Here is a 26,393-nt window from a genome sequence, read left to right as displayed (position 1 = left end):
CTAGGAGAGAGCGCAGAGAAGCGTGTAAGACTGCGACTCTGCCTCCTGGTCTCAACTCCAGTTTGTCATGGATTACGTCCACAAAGCCCTGAAATATTTGCCGAAATGAGATCTGCACCTTTCAAAGTAGGGTGAATGCCGTCTCTCTTAATCAGACCAGGTTTTCCCCAGAAGGCTGTCCAATTATTTACGAAGCCCACATTGTTTGCTGGGCACCACCAAGACAACCAGCGCTGAAATGATGACATGCGGCTATACATGTCATCATTGATCAGATTGGGGAGGGGACCAGAGAAGATTACGGTGTCCGACATTGTTTTAGCATAACTACACACCGACTCCACATTAAGTTTTGTGCATTCTGATTGGCGTAAACGAACATCATTACCACCGACGTGAATAACAATCCTACTGTATTTACGTTTATCTTTAGCCAGCAGTTTAAGATGCGCCTCAACGTCGCCCGCTCTGGCCCCCGGAATGCATGTGACTGTGGAGGCTTCGGTCTCTAAATTCACGTGTCTCATAATAGAGCTACCAATAACCAGAGTTGGCTTCTCAGCGGGTGTCTCGCTGAGTGGGGAATATCTGTTAGATACGTGAACGGGTTGGTGGGGACCTGCGGGTTTCGCGTTATGCCCCTTCTGAACAGTCACCCAGCCTCCCTGCTGCTCGGGAGTTGCCGGGGGACGGCTAAGAGGAGCTACATTTTGCCGGTCCGCACATGCTAACATGGGCTTTACTTTAGCTGAGTTACTTTCTAAGATGCGGAGCCGGGCTTCTATGGCTATGATTCCCGCCTCCAACCTAACAACTATACTACATTTAACACATGTATCCTTACCAGTAAGGGAGGCCGGGAAGTAACCAAACATGAGACAGGAAGAGCAGGAAATAGCACCAGAAGGTGGGGAAAGAGCCATGGCTAGCTATCAAGCTAAAGTAGCTACCGTTAGCAAACCCGAAAAGAGTGTAGGCAACTGTGGAGTTACAGTCGCTAAGAGAAGGAGAGTTGTGAGTGCTTAAGCTGTAGTAACGTGTGATTACAACGTCAGGCAGTTGCCGTGATCAAGAGTTTTAAAACGATCGATTAAGTTTAAGTTAATAAGCTATCAGCAACAGAACAGGCACACGGGATACCCGGAGATGACAACAACAACAACAACCGGAAGTTGCACCGTGCTCACCGCAATAGGTTCCTCCTCTCACAAGTCACATGGTTTGGCCTGCTGGTATGTCTTTGAGTTCAACCTTTTAAATAAGTGCAAAATACCTCAATAGAGATAACATGTTTTAATCAAAAGCACCAAGAGTTGTCTCTGCTTCCCATTTGGTTTCAACAAAAGACCCTTCCCCAACCTCCAGCCCTGCTGATCCAAGCTGTGAGAAGGTTAGCTCACTCTCTGGTTCAATGGTGAAATGTCAGCATTATACAAGCACACTGGTGTGTGAAGTAGCGTCCCACACTCGTACTAAAGGCTCTGTAGACTCTGTTCTAATTGGCTAGCTGGTGCTAACAATACCACAGCTAAATGTCAGAGCTCTCTCAGCACTTCCACCCGGTCGCACCTCCGAGCTCTGTACAGTTCAATGACAGAATGTCCATAAGTAGCAAAGAACAGGGAATAAAAAAAAGCTTCAGAAACAATGGAGTGCATCTGGATTGGCGTGTTTTGGGCTGTAGTGGGAGGTTGTGCGTTTGTGCTTGTTTGTGTTTATGCTTGTGTGTGTGGGTCCGTGCTTACGCCTGATTATAAGCTCATTTAGGTCTTTACGATTGTCACAATTTCTTCCAGCTTACTGGAAACTGATGTACATATTGTGCAAATAAATCACACAGCTTCACTTTCGCCGTCCCTTTTTATTTAATTGCATTAATTTTTCTTAATTTATGTGGAAAATCTCACACCTAATTGTCCTGATGTAATAAACTGCACCCATATGATATTCCCACCAGGCCAGGGCAACACCAATCACCAAAGAAATTGTGTATAATAATAACTATTAATCCTGTTCCCGTTAGACACAGCCCTTGACTTTTCTCGCATCATGGATTTATCCTCCCTGTGTGGATATACTTTTATATCACTCAATTTAGTGGTTAGATATGTGGCTACAGTTTACATATTTACTCAGTCTCTAACCATCTAAACCTCATATTTGCACAGAGTCACAGCGTCATGTACATTCTTTCTTACAATGAGTACTATGAGAATCTATCTACTGATACAAATTTGGATGGCATGTGTCTCGAGCAACAATGACCTGCTGCATAATTGTGATGAGTTAATAATTTTGCCTTTTAAATAAAGGCTGATAATATCCAAGATCTGAGCCATAGGTTGTGGGCTTAAAGGGTTTCAAAATTAAATTAACGGCTAATGACTGGTAAAAAAACTGAAACAATTTTCACTTGTTTCGTGAATATTGCATTCTCTAGTTAAAACAGCATGTTACATTTTATACAGTGTAAAGAAAATTAACCAGTCATCCAGTGTTTTCTGTGTGGCTGTGTTGTGGTCTAATGCAGTGGTTCTCAAATGGGGGTACGCGGACCCCTAGGGGTACGTTGGAGTACTGCAGGGGGTACGTGAGATTTATGTTATGTTAATGAAAAAAAAACAACATAAGTAATGCATTTAAACAAACTGCTAATAGTAGATTAACTACTTTATTCAAAGGTTTACAGTAATTCTGGATAATAAAATGGGAAAAATAAACGGGGTGCTCTCTTTTCCTCTCCCTCTCCTGACAGCCCGTCAGTCTCGTGCAGCTCGCTGAACCTGTAATAAGTGACCCGACAGTAAAGAATAAATATATTTATAACTAGTTTAGCTAGTTCGAGAGTAGATAAACTAGCTAAAGTGTTAGGTTTAACTCTTATTGTATTTTGCTCCACTCAACAGTCCGTCACAGCGGCGGAGCTGTGATCATGCAGAGCTGCGTGTTCTCCGTCAGCAGCAGCTGATCTGATCTCTCTCGCGTCCGGTTATGCTTCACTCGCGTGCGTCTATGTCCAAATATATCATATCTAGCTAGTTCTAGTTCATTATTTGACTGCCTTCTTATCAAAGGACACCTAAACAATAAGCGTTGCTTGGCAACGGCGTGTGGCCGCAAAGTATAGCGCAGCATTATGCATATGTTTATATGAGGGGTCAAAATCCCATGCTCATAAAATGCTCATATATTTTTTTCTCTTCAATCCCCACGCCCCAAAATAAATAAATAAATATACCAATTTTAGGAAAAGTAAGGAAGTTTGAGCAGTGTGGGTTTTAAATGAACAGAGTTACACATATTTCAAAATGCGAAGTGTAATAACTGCAGTTTGCCTTCCTGTCAGAATGACAAAGATCCTCAGTGAAGCACAAGCCCATGTTTCTCACTACATTGTAAGTACAACTTATTAAAAAGATCAGTTCAATGCAACTAATGTCGTCTTAGTGTTATTGCATGATGTTAAAATTGGTTTTCCATGAATTTAGTGATGGATTGTAAACATTTGAAATGTAGCATTTAAGTGTTTCTCAGTTACAATGTTGTTGTTTTAATAAATCAGACACTGATGGTGCAGCACTGTACTGTACCTCTTTATATAGGCATGTTTTCCTTAAAAAATTGTTTTTGCGCTGATCAGGGGGTACTTGGCTGAATTTTCTTTTCAAAGGGGGTGGGTCATTCTACAGAAAAGGTGGAAGTACTGTCACTTACTTTTGCAGACACCAAAATACATGACGTTGACCTAATACTCACATTCATTATATATGTTGAATAAATAGAGATTGTCTTTGCAATGGTACTAAATACAAAATAAATAAAAAATGGTTTTATACGTAAATTGCAATTTATTTAAAATGCCAAGTTCAATGAACTGCCTTGTCACTTTGATCATACATGAAAGTGGAGCCTATAGTTTTAATTTAAAAGATTTTTTTTTCAAGAAATAAATCTAATTTATATTTACATAACATTACAAGCATTACATATAACACTGAAATGGTAACAAAAAACTCAAATTATTATTAATAATATCAAATAAATGTCAGTCACCCAAAATTACGTCATTGGTGTTACTGCTACACAAAAATTATTATTATTATTTCAAAAATAAACAGAAGTGCCTCCTGTAACAAGAGATCATTTGAGGCAGTGCAGTGGACAAAGACATAAGGAAAGTCAGATACTTCTTACTTTGTTTGTTAAAGGTGTAATTTTATCTTCAAATGTTACGTGCTTCTTTCAAGTCTGTCATTAGTGTTACTCATTTCATAGCCCTAGGGGTGAACATTTGAATGGGAAAATGTATTGTATTGAAGAGTTAAACGATTTTGATATTGACTGAAGCCTGTTACGGAAATCTAGGGCCCAAACACAGCTGGAGAGTACAAGTCAAATGATCAAAACAAATAAATGGTGAATCAAGCAAAGCTGTCTTTTGGTTATTTATTTGAAGCTTCAAATACACGACATAATAATATATTGTCACCGGTTGGACAGAGTATGGAAAGTCTGCCCGAGAGTGCGCAGAACAATGGGAAAGCAAAGGTTATATAAGGAAATGAGTGGGAAAGAGAGAAATCTGGATTCACACAGTCGGATTGTTTATGAGACACCCAGTGGCCTTGAGTAGATAGCATAACGGTTCTCAGAGCAGGGAAGTTCGTGTGTGTCTGTGTGAGTCTCTTAGTAGCCAAAGCATCTCTTTGGCCTTGAAGGAGAGGAAGAAGAGATATATAATAATGGTAAGAATATATCAGGAAATAAGAAGCATTTGGTTTAAACATATGAAAGATATAATAAGGATAATAATAAGGATGATAATAATAAAAATTTCCACTACATTCTCCCCTTTTGATCATACTTGATCAATAGAAAAAACAAATGATAGGATAGACTGATATAACACATCAATGAATACACTCCATCGCTGGTTTAAGTAAACACATCACAAATATATCATAGAAAACTGGCTGTTTTTGTGGAGGACAGACTCCAATATAATGTAAGCATAAGAGAGGAGATACACACATGATTATATTGATAAATCGGAATCAGACTCTTCTGATTCTAGCTGATCTATCTCACTGTGGCGCAAAGGATTGTCTTGTAATGGAATAGTAGTATACTGAACGAAAGCTGAGGACACCATGCTAGAAACGCATTTCTTCAGTATTGGGATAATCAAACAGGTTGTTAAGATGCAGCACGGTGTCAGTGATGTTCTTGGTGGCGTCGGGAATGTAAGTGCAACAGGAGTCACCGATCACATGACACAGGCCACCCTTTGAGGCGAACAAAAGGTCAAGAGCGAATTGGTGCTGCATGAGCATGTTCCTAGAGGCTATTATGAATGGGATCAAAGCCTGGAAGCCTTGCGTCCTCTCCTAAGTGAGGTTCTCTAGCCGGACGTGTAAGGTATCTATTTTATGGGCATTGTTTACTGTACCCCACCATGGGAACAGGCCACCCATGAACTTAGCTCCAGCGGACGTCAGATCTCTTTTTACCTTGTGGTGGTCGGGGTGTTGGAACTCTGGGTAATGATGTGTCGTGTGCATTAAGGACGTGAGTACAGTGACTGCTGGATTCAAATCCACTAGAGTGCATGTCCCTATCCAAAGGGGAGCCAGAACTTGATAGAGCTTGTTGCCGCACAACCAAACGTAATCTTCTGGCGCGCTAAACCCAGCATCACTGGGCCACGCCAGTTGGAGGGAAATATGTTCAACATCAGGGAATGCTACGTTAGAAAGGATTCTCTCAGGGGCACCAGATATGTGACAATACGAGATTTTGTAAGCACCGTCACCGCATGTGTTCCGTAGGATGCGAGTACAACCAGTAGTAGTGCCTAGGAAAAAATAAGGTGGTGTAAAAGACGTTTTGTGGTAAACTCTCTGGATGCAGAGGTTGTATTTCATCCCTCTCAAATGACTGGGTGCACATGGCTGACGGGTTGGTACTTTGCGTATGTGGTATCAAGCGTGGATACACGCAAAGAGGAGTCAGACCGATTACTGCATGGTGGGGGAAGCTGCCTAGCATAACGCCACTCGGTTACGCTGTCTTCACCCTTGATGGGCTTTGTCAGAGCCATAAACGCGCAGAGGTGTTCAACCTGGGTCAGAGAGCGCGGACGAACTGGCCCGGACATTGATGAGTCCTGGGGGAAAAGGGTGCATGCATAACATGACACATTTTGTCCTGCGGCCTGCAAGAATGATCTCAGAGTGTGCCACCAGACGTTACCGGTGATCCCATTACTGGTCTGACCCACATCAATGTTGCTATGGTCGCCTATGTATAGATTAAATGTAGATGTACCTATGGATGTCAACAGTGGCGTCAAAGGTTGCTTACGCTTTTCCGGGTCTGAGTTTTGGGCGCGATGTCTATGTAAAATGTGCCACACGGGTCGGCGCCGGATACATACATACAGACAACAAAATAAAATAAATGTGGTTCGCCCTGCTTTCCCCATGTACCTCTTAGATACCTCGATTTTGGCTAACATGCTGTGTGCTGACCCTGGATACATAAAATATAGGACTAGTCCTAACACAACTATCATGGCAAGTATGCAGAGGAACCATTCTATGATTGTCCAGGCTCTCCAGTAGCATTCACATTGCTCACGGTTGCGTTGTCGTCTCTCCAGGCGAGCCCTCATCACGAGGGGGAAATGTTCCATGGAGTGTGTGAGTGTATTCTCTCGGTCGATTTCGTGACACGGACCGTCAGACTTCGCACACTGATAACACAAACGAGGAACCAGAGAGCATATGGAACCGCTCAGCTGGCACTCGCTCGTGACACCTTGTGTGTAGTGTGTTTTGGTGTATGTAGTGCAAGTGTGGTGCTGGTGGTGACTAGGACACGTCACTTGCTGTCATCTCTGTTGGTGACTCGGAAACGTCACTTGTTGTCATCTGTTGGTGACTTGGACATGTCACTTGTTGTCATCTGTTGGTGACTTGGACATGTCACTTGTTGTCATCTGTTTCTATCGTTTCTCCTTTCCTGTGACCACGACCTTGCAGTGGCTGGCGTGGACCCATGTAGCTCTCTCTGCGACCTTGACCGCTGTCTGGGTGACGAGAAGCACCTGGTAGGGACCTTGCCAACGATTGGATTTCCAGCTCTCCTCCGGAAATCCTTGACCAGCACGAAGTCGCCCGGTTGAAGGCGGTGAAGTGGACCAGTGGTAGTCGCTAAAGTGGATGATAGGTTAACACAATATGACAACATAGCATCCTCACACAAAGTTGTGGAGGGAAGAGGACATCCTGGAGCCTTGAGTCCAATCTGTGGAGGAGCCCCAAAAAGGATTTCAAATGGGCTGAGTTGACTCCGTGTTCTTTTCCGCATCCTCATGAACATCAGCACAATGGGCAGCGCTTGTGTCCATGACAGACCTGTGTCTGCTCAGCATTTTGTTAGTTTGTAATTTTGCATAATGCATAATGCAGATTAACATGCTTCACAGTGCTTTTGAGCTGTTACTGTGAACCCCCTTGTGAACCACTCCTGATTTATAGACTCTAACATCCCCCCTTTTGACACATGATCCCACCCATGTGTCAACTTAGTGAAATGAGGGAAAAAATGTCTGGGAAGACATGGATTGGAATTTGGGCCAACCCAAAAACAGCCCCAGCAGCCTTCCATTGAGCCTTCTCAACTGGCGTAGCTAGCTGCTGCATGGAAGTCAGTGATGACATTTTGTCAGTGAAGGAGGAGACAGGGATTTTAACAAATGAGTGTGCGTGAGGTGCGAGAGGAATCAGGGCAGCTGCCTTTGCGGCTGAGTCAGCAGACGCATTTCCTAGGGAAACTGGGTCTGTACTGCTTGCGTGTGCGGCACATTTTGCAGACTGCAACCTCAGATGGGAGCAGTAAGCCTGCAACCTAAACTAAATGAAGTCTCTCCTTTTGAAACATCATGTGTTGAAATAAACACCTGCAGTTCAAAAAAAAAAAAAAAAAAAATGAATTGCCTAATATTTTTGTTGTGGAATCAATTAATTTCTTTCTTTAAAGGCAAAAACATGAAAAAGCTTAAGAGAAAAACCGTATTGAATACAATATTATTTGGAGCAACTTAATCTATAAATAGTTGTCAACTTAAAAACATGTGTTCATGTTCAACATGTGGTAATTAAGTACATACAATTTAAGATTATATTTAAATAATACGGTTAAACAAGTTGGAACTTTGGAGTAATCAACTTAAAAACTTGTGTTTATGCTACCAATTATTAAGTAAGTGGTAATTGACAACACCTCTGATTGCAGAGGAAAAGCCTTCTCCCCTTTCTCAAATAACTTTGTTGCTTTAACAACATTTCAATAGAAGTTGTCTTAACTCAATAACCATCGATGCAACCTATTGCCTTGATTTTCTTTGTTAAGCCAATGCATTTGTTGTTAGAGTGTACGTAGACTGGGCCTCCCATATAACCTGGCTGAGCCGATATAAGAACCAATCAGCAAATAACTTTTCAATACATTATTGATTACTATTTTTGAGGTACTTTTAGGTTGGAAGTGAACATAAGTCATAGGTACATGGTGTACTTTTCCTTCACTACATGTATGTAATACCTTTAGTTACTTCACAGATGTGGATGAATGATGTGAAATATAATCAAGTGTTAAATCAGACTTTAGTTCCACCTGGAGTGAATCCACAAGCTACCCTGCAGTCTACAAAGTACTTCAGACTAGCTGCACCTTCACCAGCTACCCTGCAGAATACAAAGCCATTCAAACTAGCTGCACCTCCACCAGCTTTGAGAACACTTTCATGATCAATCATTATAAAACATATCATATATATTATTCTGAAATGGACCAATCTGCACAACGACTACTTTTACTGTCTTTACTTTCACTATATTCTGATAATACTTTTCTACTTTTACTTGAAGAACATTTTGAATGCAGGACTGTTACTGTAACACTCTGGTACTTCTACTTTTACTCAAGTACAATATCTGAGTACTTATTCCACTTCTGGTAGTATATTAGTCTGAATTGTAGCTACAAAATCACACAGAGCTGCATAAAAATAGAATAATATGTACACGTGTGTACAATGATTTGTAGGTAATTTTGACTACTCAAGACACCTCACTTATACATCTTCAAAGTATTGGCTTTCAGAATATTAAACTTGTTTCGGCAAATTCAGATGATAAATACAACTTTGAAGCTTGTAACGGCATAATTACAAGCAGAGAACGGACTAATGTAACGTCACAGCAAGCATAACAACAGCCGTGTGTTATGAACACATACGCAAGAATGACATCATCTGTCGCTTAGTGACTTTTTTAACATTTAGTCTTAACACAAACGTGTGAATGTGTAAGGTTTACCATTATATTCAAATGTGAACAAAAATTGACTGTCTTTGTGTACCGGAATACTGGAAAAAATAACATTTGAGACATCTATGGCAGTAAATATGTTGCAGAGGCTGGAACTTGGGAAATAATCAGATAAGAATTCCGGACGAGCGTGCATGCACAGCTGCATTTACATCGTAAATCCTGGACAAATCTCCACTCGTCAGGAGGTTTGTCTCTGATCTTTTTGACAGGAAACACTGGAATCGTTACACGGAATAATGACCCCTTGTTTAAGCAGAGAGGTAAACACTGGCCGAAATGCCATCAACAGCTTCACGTTTCAATGGGTACGGGACGGAACGTGGACATTAACCCTACGTCATATCTGTGAGCTGCCCAGAGTGAGTATGGCACATCTGAAAGCGCGGCAGGAAGCTCAGAGATATGAGAATTACCTTATCCTCAACCAACAGCAATGTGCGCAGAACGGCTACGTTCGTGCACATTTTCCTTTGATACACGTCACGTGACATAGAGTACATGACATATTCTGTGTGTGTAGGTGCCCAATCAGTGACTGACTCCCAATCTTTAACGATTGGACCCAAATCCCTCCATCTATCAGTGGGGCACCCTGGCTAGTGAAATGTGTGGACCGCCCCTGGGATTTGACACAGCTGGTTGTGTCTTGTGTGTGTGTGAGTCTTAACAGAGATAGCGCTACCCAGCGAATTCCAATACATTTTTAAATATGAGCTCATCATTCACACATTCTAACAGTAAAACTCTCATCATAGCATTTACACGGATCTTTCAACCACGTTAGCAGTACAATGCAAAATGAGAAGTTTCCACACAGCAGGTGGAAAACCACGTTGATCAGTCAAACGCAACAACTCCTGAAAATCAGGATATGTCAGCAGCCCATTGATACACATTCACTAGTTCTTTATCATCAAATGACACTTTTTTTTTGAACCATCGTAGGAGATGGCTGTCGGACTTTAAGACCCTCATTTGTGGAAAAATGAGGTCCAAGCCGAACCCGGAGAATCAGATCTCTGCCCAGTAAATGTATTGGGCAGACAGATGATAAAATAACTGTTTTTTACTGATGTGGGAAATAGATTACTGTCAACACCGTTATCTCCACTCTGAAGTGGTACAGAAACTTCTCCTTTTCATAAACCCAGCACATGAATAAATCTATCACTAAATTTGCATTCAGGCAAATCTGCCCCTTTTTTTTTTACCACAGAATGTGTAGCCCCAGAATCAACCAAAAATGTGTGGGACATTTCTTAATGCAAACATTCACTGTCATATTTCAAATATGTACCCTTTTTAACCACAGACATGTCCTCTAATTCTTCTAATTTCTCAATAGCATGTATGATGCGTGTGTGTGTGTGTGTGTGTGTGTGTGTGTGTGTGTGTGTGTGTGTGTGTCACTTCCCTGGTTTGATGCTGCTGGCTGAATTTCCATCTCGCTCGATTGGGCCCCTTCCTTGCTGTCCCCCTCTGCCTCCACTCCAGTGTTCTGTGAGCAGTCCCATAATCCAATGTTCAACACTTCCACACTTGGAAACATCTTTCTTCAAATGAACGTCTTGCTTCTTGTCCTCTGCCTCTGAAAACCTCCTCTGCCTCTCCCTCGGTATTGTGAGCGGCCAGCATTTTGTTTAGCTTGCGCTGTGTCTGTGAGTCCGTTGAGAAAGGCATTACTGAGGTTTGTTTCCCAAACACCTGCTTGGTCTCCTAGGGCATCGGGTTTGTTTATCCCGCTGTTGTCGAGCTTGGAGTTGACGCTGACTGCATGGCTGGGGCTTGTAGTGGAGGTGGTTGAGGTGTTCCAACCAGATTGCCAGGGTTGTACGCCGGAGGAGGGAAGGGATACCCAGTCGAGGAGAGGTCATTCAGGCCTGCAATGGAAGGACACAGAGATGTCTGGGGTTTACATGTCTTTTGGAAATAATGTATTTATTTTCTTCACATTCATTTTCAACCTTAATATTTTATTTAATACCCAAGGCCAACTGCCTTTTTTTTTACTCCCCAGTATTATAAACACTTTCAATGAGTGTCCAGTTTCTCTAAGTCTTTTACTTTAATTGTACTCTTCTTCTTCATTCCATCTTCACACTCTTGTATTTTATCCCTTAGGTTTTTGATTTTTAATTTACTCAAAGAACCTCCCTTAGGAAATCCGAACATTTCCGTCCATATATTTAATTTAGACAGACTTTCTTCACCATATTTTGCTCGCATGACATCAACTAACGGACCCTCAGGAGGCTGTACATACCCCCTCGCCTGCTTTGCCCCCATAGAAAAGTCTTTTAAAGTGTCACCAAAACACTCCGTGTCACCAAAACACTCCTTAAAGTGTCACCAAAACACTCCGTGTCACCAAAACACTATTTTTCATCCGTCGATGCTAGATATGCCAAATATCTCTGTTTTCGAGCAGTCCCTCTCCTGATGTCATGGAGTTTTAATTACGTTTAACTTTAAACAATTTAGACTTTGCACATCTCACCGAGTATTGAAAGCCCTTTGAGTTCGTTGGATCTCGTGAAGTCAATCGGTTCCACCCCTCGCGCTGGTCCCCTCGTCCCGTACGTTTTATGTCGGGGTAGAGGAGGATCCAAGATCCCGGAGCTAGCAGCCACCAGCGTCCAGAGGTTTCCCCGATCAAACATACAGAGATCCTGCCGACAACGCCATTTGTTACGGAAATCTAGGGCCCAAACACAGCTGGAGAGTACAAGTCAAATGATCAAAACAAATAAATGGTGAATCAAGCAAAGCTGTCTTTTGGTTATTTATTTGAAGCTTCAAATACACGACATAATAATATATTGTCACCGGTTGGACAGAGTATGGAAAGTCTGCCCGAGAGTGCGCAGAACAATGGGAAAGCAAAGGTTATATAAGGAAATGAGTGGGAAAGAGAGAAATCTGGATTCACACAGTCGGATTGTTTATGAGACACCCAGTGGCCTTGAGTAGATAGCATAACGGTTCTCAGAGCAGGGAAGTTCGTGTGTGTCTGTGTGAGTCTCTTAGTAGCCAAAGCATCTCTTTGGCCTTGAAGGAGAGGAAGAAGAGATATATAATAATGGTAAGAATATATCAGGAAATAAGAAGCATTTGGTTTAAACATATGAAAGATATAATAAGGATAATAATAAGGATGATAATAATAAAAATGTCCACTACAAGCCACATCTGGTCTGACACATTGCAGCCATTTTGTTAAAATTGTAGTGTTTTTTCCAAATTGTCACTGGTGTTACCGTCACTGGTGTTACTCTTCTTCCTGGTAACACGTAACACCAGTGACATTCCTATACAAATAAGCTTTGTATAAAGTATAAAAATAATAAAAAAAATAAAAATACTTTAATACTTTAAGCTTTACTTGTTGTGGATTCATCTATTTAACAGGTTTTAGATGTTTTTAGAAGGAATATATTTCAGCAGATTTGTATCACCCAGATTCCACCTTTTCTGTAGAATGACCCGGGTACATTATTGAAAAAAGTTTGAGAACCACTGGTCTAATGTTCCAAATGAATACGTTTGGAATAATGCCTTGAAACCGTAAAATGCTTGAAACAACGAAAACCACTGAAACAATAAAATAACCGTTATTGGAAATCTCAGTTGGAATTCATGAATTGCGTAATTAAACCTCATTCTCTCGAAAAGAGTCAATGAAATGTTTATTTGTATTGTTCGAAGGCACTGATAAATCACCAAAAGCCTTCATTTTGCAGCATTGCATCCTTAATCCATTGTGTGTGATTCTCCACTAACACAGTGGGCAGGAGTCGGAAACAAACAGGAAGAAGCCTTCTGCCTGCTTGGTGTTTTATGCTACTACAGAATTAGTTTCAATGAATCAAAAGTAGGGAACAAAGGGCTCAGTTATAATGTGATGTAACATTTGCTGAGTGGAAGTGCAGGTACATTTGTGTGTGTGTGTGTGTGTGTGTGTGTGTGTGTGTGTGTGTGTGTGTGTGTGTGTGTGTGTGTGTGTGTGTGTGTGTGTGTGTGTGTGTGTGTGTGTGTGTGTGTGTGTGTGTGTGTGTGTGTGTGTGTGTGTGTGTGTGTGTGTGTGTGTGTGTGTGTGTGTGTGTGTGTGGAGGACAGGGTGACGATGGCAGATACTTTCATGGCTGCTGTGACTGGTAGTGACATTCTCCAGTAAGGAAAATGTATCAGTCTAATTGGCACTTTGTTTGAAATGTATCATCTGTAGAAAGACAGTGGAACAGCATTGCAGTCTGTGGCTCTTTGGTGAGTGTGTGAGTGTATGTGTCTTGTGTGTGAGAGATCATCTGGCTCAACAGTAGTGTGACTGCGATGGAGGAGAGCGTGGCACTTTGGTGGCGTGTGAAAAGTCCGTATGTAATAAAGCAAATAAAGTTGCTGTTTGTGATGCAAACTGCCAAGGCTGCACCTTTGTGACACAACACGGTTTCTCTCAGTTCTATAAATAATCATGTAATATTCCTGAAGTTTGTGGCAGCAGAGGAAAACAAATACATTCCTGTCGTTTTTACACAACACACTTATGTTAGGTTTTCTCTCCCTTCCTTTCTCTCTTTCTGGGGGCTTGCGCTGTACTGGAGTCTCTGAAATGCTCACTCAGCTTCTTTACTAGCACTTTTCATCGGTTATTTGTTTGTGTGTTGCGGTTTTGTCCCTGCGTTGAAAAGTTTGCTGTCCCAGAACAAGAAGAGGGAGGAGGGGGTAACTAACGTGCGGGGAGACTGGCATGTTCCGAGCCGTGCTGTGATTTGCTCTGCGGGGAGACTGGCATGTTCCGAGCCGTGCTGTGATTTGCTCTGCAGCTATCTGCGCACATTTTGCCTGTAGTCGCTATTTAAGGAAAGGGAAATGCTATTAATATCTTTCTACTGTTTCCTCCTTTCTCCTCTCTTTCTCCTCTCCCTCCCTTTTATTTCTCTGCTTTCGACACTGTACTACTCCTCTCCGGTCAAGGCTCGATACTTCCTCTCTTTGTTATTTGTTAGCTGCTGTTAGCATTGTGTATGTGTTGCACTTTTGTAAACACAGTAAATGTGTGAAGTGCTGCATTTTCAAGGTGACATTAAACATAGTTTAGATAAAGCAATGCCTAAATCTAATGTTCTAATTGAGCTTTTCTTTTGTGCGTTTGTTTAAGCAGGTATTTGTTTTGAATGTCCTTGTGGAAGGTGTCACTGGAAGACATGTCTTCAATAATTCGACTGTGTGCATGTGTTTTTTTTGTTGAGTGTTGAGCAACTGCAGCGTGTGCACAGACTACGGGTCAATTTATGAAAGCCGTCGTCAGGGTCTCATTGATCAGGGCTGGCATGGCGCCACACATCCACGTAAATGTACAAGTTAAGTGACATGGGTGTTCCTCTAGATTACCCTTTCAATGGCATCCTTCTTTCTTTCTTTTTGAATCCTCAACTATCTGTCTTCACATGTTTCCACCTCAGTTTCATATTTTTCTCTGCAACTTCCCTCTCAGTCTTTTTCGTCGCCCTCTCCCTACGCCTCTTCTGTTGTGTGTAACTGAGAGCTGCTTTATCATCCAGTGGTGATTGAATCAAAGGTGCACTCTCCCACAGTCCAGCTTCCACCGGCAGGCACGCTGACTGCCATGGAGCGGAGAGGGCAAGCCTCTTAAACACACACTGTGTAATGCAGCAATGCACAATATCCTATTTGTTTATTAGTACTGGTTATATCTCACTAAAATATTTTCACAGTCCAGTCAAAGTAATGTGAGATCTCCTTTTTCACTTATGTATGCTTACAGGAAAACAGCCGTAAAAGCCCCCAGCCTAGTAGCTTCCATTAAAAGCAATCTGGATGCCCTGTATAGGCTGCTGTACATGTATTGGTTGTCTGATGCCTTCTTACATCATGCAGAGGCTCATGGTGTGTGATCGGTTAGAGTTTCAGGGATACTGTTCAAAGGATGTGAATGAATGATAATTATATTATGAAGAGTTATGTGTACTCTTTCTTTCTATCTTTTTCTGTATCACTGTGCTTGCATTTTCCCTGATTCCCTGTTTTTGGAGCAATTACTAATGCAGACAGCCTTACAGTTGACCTCTTGAGCAGCTGTCTCTCGGCCTCTTTGAATTGCTACACATGAGATGCATCTGTAACTTAACATAACTTTAATACGTATGATGAGACAGGCTTTTACGTTAAACAGCTCTTCTTTGTGTTTTGTATTGTCTCGGGCCTGGCCATGCTGCAATGTTAATGCTGATATTTACATTCTCTTGTCTCCAAATCCTTAATATGATTTCCAGATATCTTTATTTTCAATATCATATCATATTTTTGTTGAGGTATGTCAGTGAAGCACTCAGGATTAAGCACATTTCTCCCTTATGTCCCCATGAGACCAACCTTGCTGATTTTGGGGATTTCGACTGATGCTTTTCTTTTAATTGACATTTCCCTGAAAAGAGGGAGGGCTGGTGGGACTGGGGGGAAAGTCTGCCCTCAGCAGAAAGATGACTCCCTCTGGACATGCATCTTGCATTTGCCTGAATGTCTCCTCATCATTTTCATTTATGTATTTATTTATTAATGTGTTTGTTAATGTGTACAGTAATCTTGGCAGACGTTCCCAGGTCATGAAGAACGATTGTTGATTTCCATTCACAAATGATGTAGTATATTGGTTGGTAGAAACCAATGGGCATAGTGCTGAGAGATACCACAAGTAAGCCCCACATTACTGCGTACCCTGCGTTATGGTCTATTTTACTCTAGATGAGACATTATTTACGAGGTGGACATCATACTGTTTTTAAGAAGACTTTGCGGCCAAAGAAATGATCAGGAAAACATTTTCTGAGATGATTAATCAAAGTATTTTTCTCATAGACAACCAGTGGAGTCTTGTCCTGCTGGATATTAGAGAAAACGCTTTTTGAGGCACTGGTGCATTTGTTTTACTATTGACCCGGAGGCGCTGCTTGAGTAACAATAGGTATAACAGTAATAATACAAAATATTGAATGAGTACCTAAGTGCTTTAAATACCATAGTTCTCATCATCAGTAGTCTTTGGTATGTTCTCAGTGTCTCTTTAAGCAACACAGGACACTCAGATGCTTGGTTTAAGGGCTTCAACATAGATGATGTAAATAGTATTTGGCAGCCGTATGTGAGTTTCAGAGTTATTGGGATTTGAGGCCTGCCTGTGGCTTGAGGTCTGAATGAGATGAGGTTGGAGTGGTTTGCCACACAACACCCAGTACAATTCTACATTGTGATTAAAAATGACTGCTTAAACAAATATGGTTAACCGTGTTGGCAGTTACTCACTGCGGTATCTTAGTGTTACTGTATGTAAGTGATAGCATTACATTCAGGTAAATGCAGAGTTGCTTACTTTACTTATTTTTATACAGAAATGTTGCAGTGCATCGTGTAAAAAAAGCCAAGCTGTCAATCAGGATCTCTGTGCTGTGACTTGTTTCCTGCCATAAAGCACAATGAAAAGAAACCACCTGAGATGTCGCCCCAACTAATCTGCTATGGAAATACACACAGCGTTAAATCGAGGGGAAAATGACAGGAAGTTTAGTCAGCATGATACTCAGTTGATGAATGACTAAAATGCATTGTATGCACATAGTCTGATTGTGTTTTTGTAAATGAACTCTGCCTTGACTGAAGCACAAACAGTGCATGCATCACTGCACTGTGGAATATACAGTACATAGTAGTTTAGAGGGGGGTCAGTTTATAGTGTCTTTCTACAGTAGCTGTCAAAGATCTACATCTCACCATCTAAAAGCTGTGTACGGCCAAATAATACGAAATAACATTTTCAGAAGTTGCTTGTTCACTTTCTCCTCGCACATGTTTTTGTATAACACTCCTTTTATACGCGGTTTTAGAGAAGGAAAAAATAAGTTTGAATTAAGGCTTTTCAGATTGACCGTATCAACCTCTATTGGTTGTGTATACGTTTTGCTTTTGCAGTAAGATTTTGGCAAGTTGCCAATACCTAAATTGGCCCTCAGGGTTTAAGTCAGAGAGGAAATGTGTCGTTCTTATCTTTTCCACTTCTGCTAAATGCACTTCTTACTATCTCTGTCCCTTTTAGATTTTCTGTGGTACTGTGTCGATGGAATAAATAATCATAAATACAATATTAAATAACGTCCAATTTCTGTTTGTTTCTCAGCAGCAACTGCTGACTGCTTTTTTGTTTTCTGACTTGCACCAGTTTTAAGCAGCTTTCCAATGTGAGCGCCTAAAATGCATTTAATTTCAAACACCCTGGCCTGATGAGAGACCAGTTGATCGGATTACTAATAGGAGAGAAAGGGCCCCATTGTGCGAGACCTTGAGAATTGGTTTAGTGTCGAACAAGTGTTGTAACTTTGTGCTCTGACATCTACAGCAGCTGGACCAGCAGCTGCCAGCTGCTAATCCTGATCACTGATGGATATTCACATGGCACAGAGTGCAGTGCCGCTTTGGTTCTTCTATCTGAGCTGCAGTTAGTCAGCCACTGTTGACCAGCTATATTCTGACTTAATTATAAAGTAATTTAAAGTTGTATACAACAGAACTTACTTATACAGAATGATATATTAGCTGCCATTAGCTTACCTTTTAAAGCTTTATTATTCATTCTTATTTTTGTTATATCCTTGCTGATTTATATTGTTTCTTGAATTCTGGTTCTGTTGTGTTTAGAGGTCTCTCTTGACCCTAATAAGAGGGCCTGATTAAATAAATGTACTGTGACGTTTAGAGGAATGTGGGGTAGGTAAGTTTGAGAAACCGGCTCGAGATACACTTTTTGTTATATTCCATGGAATGCTCTTAACAGCCCGATAGCAATAAATATCTTAAGTGCTTTGACAAAAAAATCCATAAAATAACGTCATCTGTGGAAGCCATAGTACTGTAAAAAGCAAGACCAATCATCTGAGCCGGCCCGGCTAAAGTAACTGGATGGCCTACCTGCCTGTCAGCCTTCCATCTGTGCACAAACTTATCTCGTGCCCTCATTGGTCATGTGCGCGTTCGTGTGTGTTGGAGGAGGGGCTCTGTACGGAAGTGGCAGATTTTTTCCGGGTGTGTATTTTCAAATTCTAGCGCACTCGAGCTGGTTTCTCCAAAATTACTTACCCCACCTTTAAGAAAAAATATTTATTTAATTTGTTCCCTAATTAGCCCAAGTGTTTTGCACCAGCCTGCCCTCAGTTATCTTTATTTTTTGTTCACCCCTTCCCTTGTTTTATTCTCACAAAATGAAAGGGATGAAAACCAGGAAACACCCTGGATAAAAGTAAAAATAAAGACATACAATGATTGACACATAATGATAGTACGAAATGGGTGTAATATCCTAACCTTATCTGAAAACAAATTCCACCTCTCTGCTGTCTGGTAGTACTGTTCGTACTTTTAATCGTGCTGTCGACAGTTCTTCTGAAACATCTAACAATAACTTTTTCCACTGGTTAAGTGGGACATAGTGTGGCGGTTGCTACATAAGTGGCAACATTTTTCTTGTCAGCAGCACACTATTTCAAACATAAATGTTTTTACTTTGAAGTTAAACTTAATGTATCACTTAAGGCAGTTTGTAACCTGTTCCTCACAAGATTTTACAACATATGCAGTCTCTTTATTATTATTATTATTATTATTATTTTTGTCTTCAAACTCTTAAAGATGTAATAACTGCATGTGAAAAATGATCTATAAACTATAAAAGTAAGTAATTATAGTTTTTGAAATTAAAAGAGATGTTGGACAGAAGTGAAAACGATGTTGCTCATCTCCCTCTCGTCTCTTCTTCCAGTGAAGACTTCTCCTTTGTTTATAGTCACATAAAAGGGCCTCGAACATAAAACACAATTTAACAGAATTGATGTTGTGTTTTATAAACGAGTAGTTCTTATGCTGAAGTGGCCATAACTTGCGTGCGGGGCAGTATTTTTTTGTCTTCCTGTGAAAAGTGTACTGTACTTGTCATCAGACAGTACAGTACACTTTTCAGACATGCTGCTTAAAACTTCACTGGCCAAAGTAAAATACTTCAGTACTCTTAAAATACTAAGATTAGGGCTAATCTTGGGGCTACACATGCTTTAAACATTGAACTATTCACAACGTCCTCCGTGTAAACAGCTCACAGTTCATTCAAAGTTTCTCTACGTTTTCGTCATGTGACTTTAGGTCTCAGCCAAGTCATTCATAGCTTCCCAGTTGTGCCAGTTGTTATACATTTGAGTTGTTTTTACTTTACCTGACTTTCATCACACATGATTCCTTCATAGACCGTTGGAAATTGGAAAATCCTCCAGTCAGATAATAATTTCCTTTTAAAAAAATAATAATTTCTTCTGTTTTTCTGGTATGATAATTGGTGTAATTTGGGCTGTTTTCTTTTAAAGTAAACATCTCATTCATACCCCCTCGGGGCTTGTAGGGTTCAAAAGGTTAAAGCACTTAAGTGCAGTTGGCATGAAACCAATAAAAGTAAGTACATATTCAGCTACAACTAATGTATATTCATACAGTGTATGACTTGGCTTGCTGTGCTTGTGTTGCGTTATGGAACAACAAATCCCCTCTTGCTTGTGTGCAGTTTTGTTTTTCTCTGTTGGTTAATCACTCAGAGAGTAAACAAAGCATATTGTAAGGGTCCCATGTCATGGCCATTTCTACTGATCATAATTCCATTGTTGACATATATCAAAATAGATTTATATTGTGCAATTTTCCAAAATCACATTGGTTTCCTCATACAGCATCTCTGTATAGTATGTATATTCACTCTCTGTCTGTCCTAAACCGGTTTGGGAGGATATGATGTAGGAAGAGGGTTTGCTCTGATACTTTCTGTTGACAGTCAGGTCGGGAGTTGTACATTGATTGTTGCGTTTTATGAAACACTATGGACTATAAATGACTTCGGACTCTCCTATGGAACGCGTCACAGCAAAGAGCACATTTTAGCCTCTCAGCGGCATAACTCATAGGGAGTTTGTGCTGCTACAGTGCCTTTGCAGACCGTTTACATGCATAAAAACATTCATAACACACAAGGGGACGGTAATAACCGGAAAAGCATGACATGGGACCTTTAATGAGTTTCATTTAGTGCATTTGTTTTTCCCCTTCAGCGCTAAGTGTGTTTTTATTTCAGTATTTTCAGTGTATTGTAAAGTATTTACACTGACCTGTGTGTGAATCTGTGTTTTAGTTTCCTGCTGGTGTTCAGCTGTTTGGTGCTGTCGGTATTCTCCACCATCCCAGAACACCAGAAGTTCGCCAACCAAGGCCTCTTCATCCTGGTAAGACCTTCTTTGTTACACAAACACAAACATATGACTACTTCAGCATCCGTTTTCAAAGTCTGTCCTTTTCACACACACGTGCCATCTCACGTATCGGTATTTGCTTGCGTGCGTGTTGCTTTGTTTGCCGGTGGAGGCACAGACAGTGGTGTAAGCAGCTGGGAGAATTTAGGTGTTGTTGACTGCGCAGGAAATCATAGACACGATCCACTAATCCTAATAGCTATCCCATAATCCCCCCTTTTTCCTCTGTGCTCCAGCTGCTTTAGTGAAAGGTAATGGACACTCGCTTTCTCCTTATTACCTGACTCCTACGCTTTCCAGCCCCCTCCTCCCCTCTACAACCTTGCTCATCTTTACGTGTTACTTAATGGTCGGACTCTTGTCCAGACACCTGAAAATAAGACAGACAAAGAGATACAGAGAAGACTGATAGAAGGGCTTGTTAATAGGCTATAACTGTTTTAATATACCTTTAATTATTTAGCCTTTAAGTTAATGTTTTATTGAATAAAACGTGACAACATTTGTGTTAAACATACAGTTCTGGCTACTTTTTTTACCTGCCAGGTCATTTAAAATGTCACTCTGTTTGTATAGTGCCATATTCATATTAATGATGCTATGAAAAAATCAAAGACTTGGACGTATCGTTTTCAGGGTAACTAAACAAAATAACAAAAGGTGAATCAAGAGAAAATGCTAATTACAACATACACACAGATATTGCAGAGAATTCTGAAGAAAACAGATTATGCTAACAGTATTTAAAGTAATATAACATTTGTTAGATAAGGACGCAATCTATTTAACATTCAACATTTAATAATGTGTTACAGCAGTCCTGAAAAATGCCACGGACCTCACTTTTAGAATCACTGAGTTTAGATGACCTTTTTCTTGTATAGCCTCACGCTATACATCTTATACATTGAGTACATTCAAATATGCCCATGGTGTGTGGGAGTTCATTTGTTTGGGTGATCTGTAAAACACTAAGCTCACTTGTCTGCTGTATGTCACTGACCTGTGTGTGTATGCGTGTGTGTATGTGTGTGTGTTTTGTAGGAGTTTGTGATGATCGTGGTGTTTGGGTTGGAGTACTTCATCAGGGTCTGGGCGGCTGGCTGTTGCAGCAGATACCGTGGATGGCAGGGACGGCTGAGATTTGCCAGGAAGCCCTTCTGTGTCATAGGTTAGTGCGTGTGTGTGTATATGTCTCTGTGTGTGTGTGTGTGTGTGTGTGTGTGTGTGTGTGTGTGTGTGTGTGTGTGTGTGTGTGTGTGTGTGTGTGTACAGTACAGTACACAAACCCACATCAAACTCCTGTGTGTGTACAGGGTTTATGCAACAATTGTGGTCTTATCTCCTCATAATGACTTCTTCACTATTTTTTCTGTACGTCATCGCAGATTTCATAGTATTTGTGGCATCGCTGGCGGTGATAGCAGCGGGGACCCAGGGCAACATCTTTGCAACGTCAGCCCTACGCAGCATGCGCTTCCTGCAGATTTTGCGTATGGTCCGTATCGACCGCCGAGGAGGCACCTGGAAACTACTGGGCTCAGTGGTTTACGCTCACAGCAAGGTGGGAATGACAGCCCGCTAAATATATACAAAACACGATCTCTGGTTTTTATGAATGACCTGCATTTACATTTTATATACACTAGTTACTTGTAGAGACAATACCCATATTTAATTAAATACTTTGTTTACGTCTGATCACACATGCACATACTGTACTATGTCAGCTCCTCAACTGATAGACAGCACAGCTGAAGGAGTTATTGTAGTATTTAAAGTATTAATTTGAAGGTTTAAGGCTTACAATTAGCTTTATTTATTGGAGTTGTTTAGTTATACTGGAATTGAATTCATGTTTCATTTTTTTACCTTTGACACATTTTTCCTGCATTCAAATATTTAATCTGAAATTGTAATTATTGGTAATTTCAAGTTGCTTGTGCACAATGTATTATTTTTATTAAAAAATAACAATTCAATAAAACTACAAGTTAGGATATCAATATATGAACTACGGCACTTCCACACAGTGAGACTTACAGCTTAACAATGATCAGCCAATACCCAAAGCACTACCCAAAGAGTGAAAACGTAATATCAGAGCATCCCCATCAGTTGTGCTGATATTTAAAATGAAGTGTATACAAATGCGTGTTCACCACATACAGCTTTATGGATTAATATAAGAGCAGGAATGAGCTTGTTATTAAAAGGCTGGGGAGGATGGTTACTAATGGGATGAATAACTTAGTAACTCTCAGCGTTGAGGAATATGTGGTGGGTCTACTGACCAGCTGTAACGGGTTGATTACACTCGCTGCCCTCAACATAAAACGTCCCTATAGCTGCTCAATTTCAGCAATTAGTTGTTTTTATGCTGACCCAAACATCTGACACCCACCGGTGGCCGATGGCGATGATGATGAGTTGAAACATCAGCTGTCTAAGCAGAACTGTGCAGCCAAGTCAAAAGTGGACACCGAATATGATGATGAGGGGAACTTATCCGATAATGATGATAGTGATACGGTAATGACAGCAGGGATTATGATGCTGGAGATGCTGCTGTGTTTCTGACAGGTGAGATTGATTCCTCCTCTCTGTCCCTCTCAGGAGTTGATTACAGCTTGGTACATAGGTTTCCTGGTCCTGATCTTTGCCTCCTTCCTCGTCTACCTGGCAGAGAAAGACATCAACTCAGACTTCAACACCTACGCAGACTCCCTCTGGTGGGGGACTGTGAGTACAACATAACACACTCAGGCACACAGTATCTCTGTCGCTGAAGAGAAAATAACTTTTGTCGTGAAAATGTTCTTATAATAAAAACAAAACAAATAACAAACAAGAGGGTGACGGACAATACAAACATAAAGTGAAATGTAATAACGAAATGTGTGTTTTGTCTTAATGTGTGCATATATGTAATAAATATATCTGTTGACTGTGTATATAGGATATACATATTTTATACATATTTGTATAATTTTACATTCGGGATTGTTGGAAACGTCATTTCGTTCTCTCTGTCTGTAAACACAAACTGAGTAAGATTGACATTAAAGTTGACTTTGAATTTGAAACAATAACAGCATTCATCATAAGTACGTTACATATATAATCCTTGAGAACTATTGAAATATTGCTGAATTTAGTTAAGATTTAACAACAAGCTTTCCCGATCAATTTCATATGATTTATTATGCAAAGTCATAATGTTTTGGACATTTTAAACTTTATTTGCTTATGTTAGTAAAAATACAGACAGATAAACCCATTTAAGTTCAAGGTTAAAACATGTTTGTTATGGTGGAGTATGAAGGGTGAATTGAGGAGTCTCTCCCTCAAAGCTTGATCAAATAGAGTCCAAATTACACAAATTAAACATGGAAAACATTTGTAGTTTCACACAAAATACATGTTATATGAACTTCCTACATCTATGTGTGTGCTCATGTATATTTATCCTCCCATCCAGATTACTCTAACCACTATCGGCTACGGTGACAAAACCCCTCGTACCTGGCAGGGTCGGCTCCTGGCTGCTGGCTTCGCTCTTCTGGGAGTCTCCTTCTTTGCCCTGCCTGCTGTAAGTTTCCTGTATATTCACTACTCTTTATTTACTAAAACCCTCTCAGTGGTTCAGCCTGGTCAGAAATGCTTTGCTGACTTTGATTTGACCTCTGACCCTCAGGGCATTCTGGGGTCCGGCTTTGCCTTGAAGGTTCAGGAGCAGCACCGGCAGAAGCACTTTGAGAAGAGGAGGATGCCTGCTGCCAACCTGATACAGGTAAGAGTCACAGGGAGAGTCATTCACGCTGCTTTTATATCATGTGTTCATTCATAGATTAACAGTGGTTAGTTAATTAGTTATTAGTTAACTTTCACTGTTTGTTTCTGTGTTTTTGTATCTTTCTCCAGGCCGCATGGCGTCTCTACTCAACAGATGCCAAACACTCCTATCTGACAGCCACATGGTACTTCTATGACAGCATGTTGCCTTCGTTCAGGTAAGTTCCCCATATGTGTGAATGCTCAGCACTGAGTGGATTCAACCCACAGAAATCTGTGGTTGTGTTTGTTTGGAGTTTTGTCATAAAAGCAGACAGAGATTTGAGAGTTCCATCACCAAAGAGTCAGCTATGTACAATAGTTAGCGTTGTTTTGTCCCTGCTCATACACATCGTTATGAAAACACACAGCGCAAATCAGAAATGATCATCAACACCATTCAGTTACATTTGTGCAGTGGTGGTATAAGTAAAAAGGGATGTTGGTTTCTGTCATTTTAATATAATAAAAATGTAATTCAAACCCAAAAATGCTTCTACCACCACTGTTACATTTATTATTTTTGTTCTACGCAGTGGTTTCTTATATTTTTCGCTTTTCTGTATTAATTTGACTAATTTGTATTTACTTAAAAGGAAGGGAATATGAGGAAATCAAACAGAAACATATCATAAAACAAAACATTTATATTGCAATATTTTAAAGGCACAATGAGTAGGATTCTTTTGAAAAAAACAACCATATACTATAGATGGCCAACACAGATCCATGTCCATCATCAAGATGTGTATTGGCTTCAACCTCTACACAAAGGTAGAGTTTATTAAAAATGGCAAACAAGTGAGGCATACTGCAACCGACAAATCCTATTCATTGTGCCTTTAAATTCAAACTTGTACGTATCATCTATCCTCTCAAGTATCCCTCTTCTTTTGAGTGTTTGGACCATTTGTTTGGCCTTTTTGTGAGTTTTTCCATATTTTGTTGTTTTTTTGTTCATTTGTCATGTGTTTTTTTTGTTCATTTGTGCACGTGGGGGTGTCAGAGAACTGACGCTACTGTTCAGTCACCTCCAGCGGCAGAGTAAGACCAAGAAGGTTCTCCAGAACTCCTACCACACGCTGCTGTCTGGGCTGCGGCCCTACAGCCCCCCCCACCTGTCAGGGGACAGGTACGCACCCGCCACCTCTCACAGCAGGTGGCCAAAAGTCTGCCCACACACACACACACACACACACACACACACACACACACACACACACACACACACACACACACACACACACACACACACACACACACACACACACACACACACACACACACACACACACACACACACACACACACACACACACACACACACACACACACACACACACACACACACACACACACACACACACACACACACACACACACACACTCACACACACCATTAAAAACAGTAACACCAGGGTTTTACAGGAGCATACATTCAACAGGTGTACAAAGGACACAGACTGCTTCCGGGGCTTTTCTGCATGGATGTGTTGTGTTTCTAATGATGTGTCACTAATGCTGATTTGAGACCACTGTGTTGCAGGCCCCCACTGTGCTTCTCTGCATCTTTGTCTGCTTAGCTCATACTTTTGACATCCACTCCGCCTCCCGCTGTTCACTCACTGGTTGCCTCTTCCTGTCTTCCTCTTTCTTTCCCTTCTATGTCCATCGTGTCTTTTCCATTCTCCATCCTTCATCTGTTCTCAGGAAGGCAGAAGTTCCATGCAGGTTTGTTCTCCAAGTCATGCGCTGTGCTTGTGGGTTGAAGGGTGTTTATAGCAAATGTGCTGCATTAGTTTCATAACATGTTAAG

At 40.8% G+C, this 26,393-nt stretch overlaps 1 protein-coding gene across 1 annotated transcript in view; it reads left to right on the top strand.

Annotated features, from left to right (window-relative positions):
• LOC117455610 (potassium voltage-gated channel subfamily KQT member 4) overlaps window positions 1-26,393 on the top strand; it is a 67,927-nt gene that overhangs the window by 28,928 nt on the left and 12,606 nt on the right. Inside the window, exons 2-9 of the mRNA XM_034095177.1 lie at window positions 20,626-20,716; window positions 21,788-21,914; window positions 22,132-22,307; window positions 23,360-23,485; window positions 24,225-24,335; window positions 24,441-24,536; window positions 24,668-24,756; window positions 25,584-25,709. Of these exons, the coding sequence (XP_033951068.1) occupies window positions 20,626-20,716; window positions 21,788-21,914; window positions 22,132-22,307; window positions 23,360-23,485; window positions 24,225-24,335; window positions 24,441-24,536; window positions 24,668-24,756; window positions 25,584-25,709 (942 nt within the window). The remainder of the gene's footprint in view (window positions 1-20,625; window positions 20,717-21,787; window positions 21,915-22,131; window positions 22,308-23,359; window positions 23,486-24,224; window positions 24,336-24,440; window positions 24,537-24,667; window positions 24,757-25,583; window positions 25,710-26,393) is intronic.

The sequence above is a fragment of the Pseudochaenichthys georgianus genome, chromosome 11, assembly GCF_902827115.2.
Source record: "Pseudochaenichthys georgianus chromosome 11, fPseGeo1.2, whole genome shotgun sequence".
Lineage (NCBI taxonomy): Eukaryota > Metazoa > Chordata > Actinopteri > Perciformes > Channichthyidae > Pseudochaenichthys > Pseudochaenichthys georgianus.
Note: the sequence above shows the minus strand (reverse complement) of the source record. Positions and strands in the feature narration are given on the sequence as shown.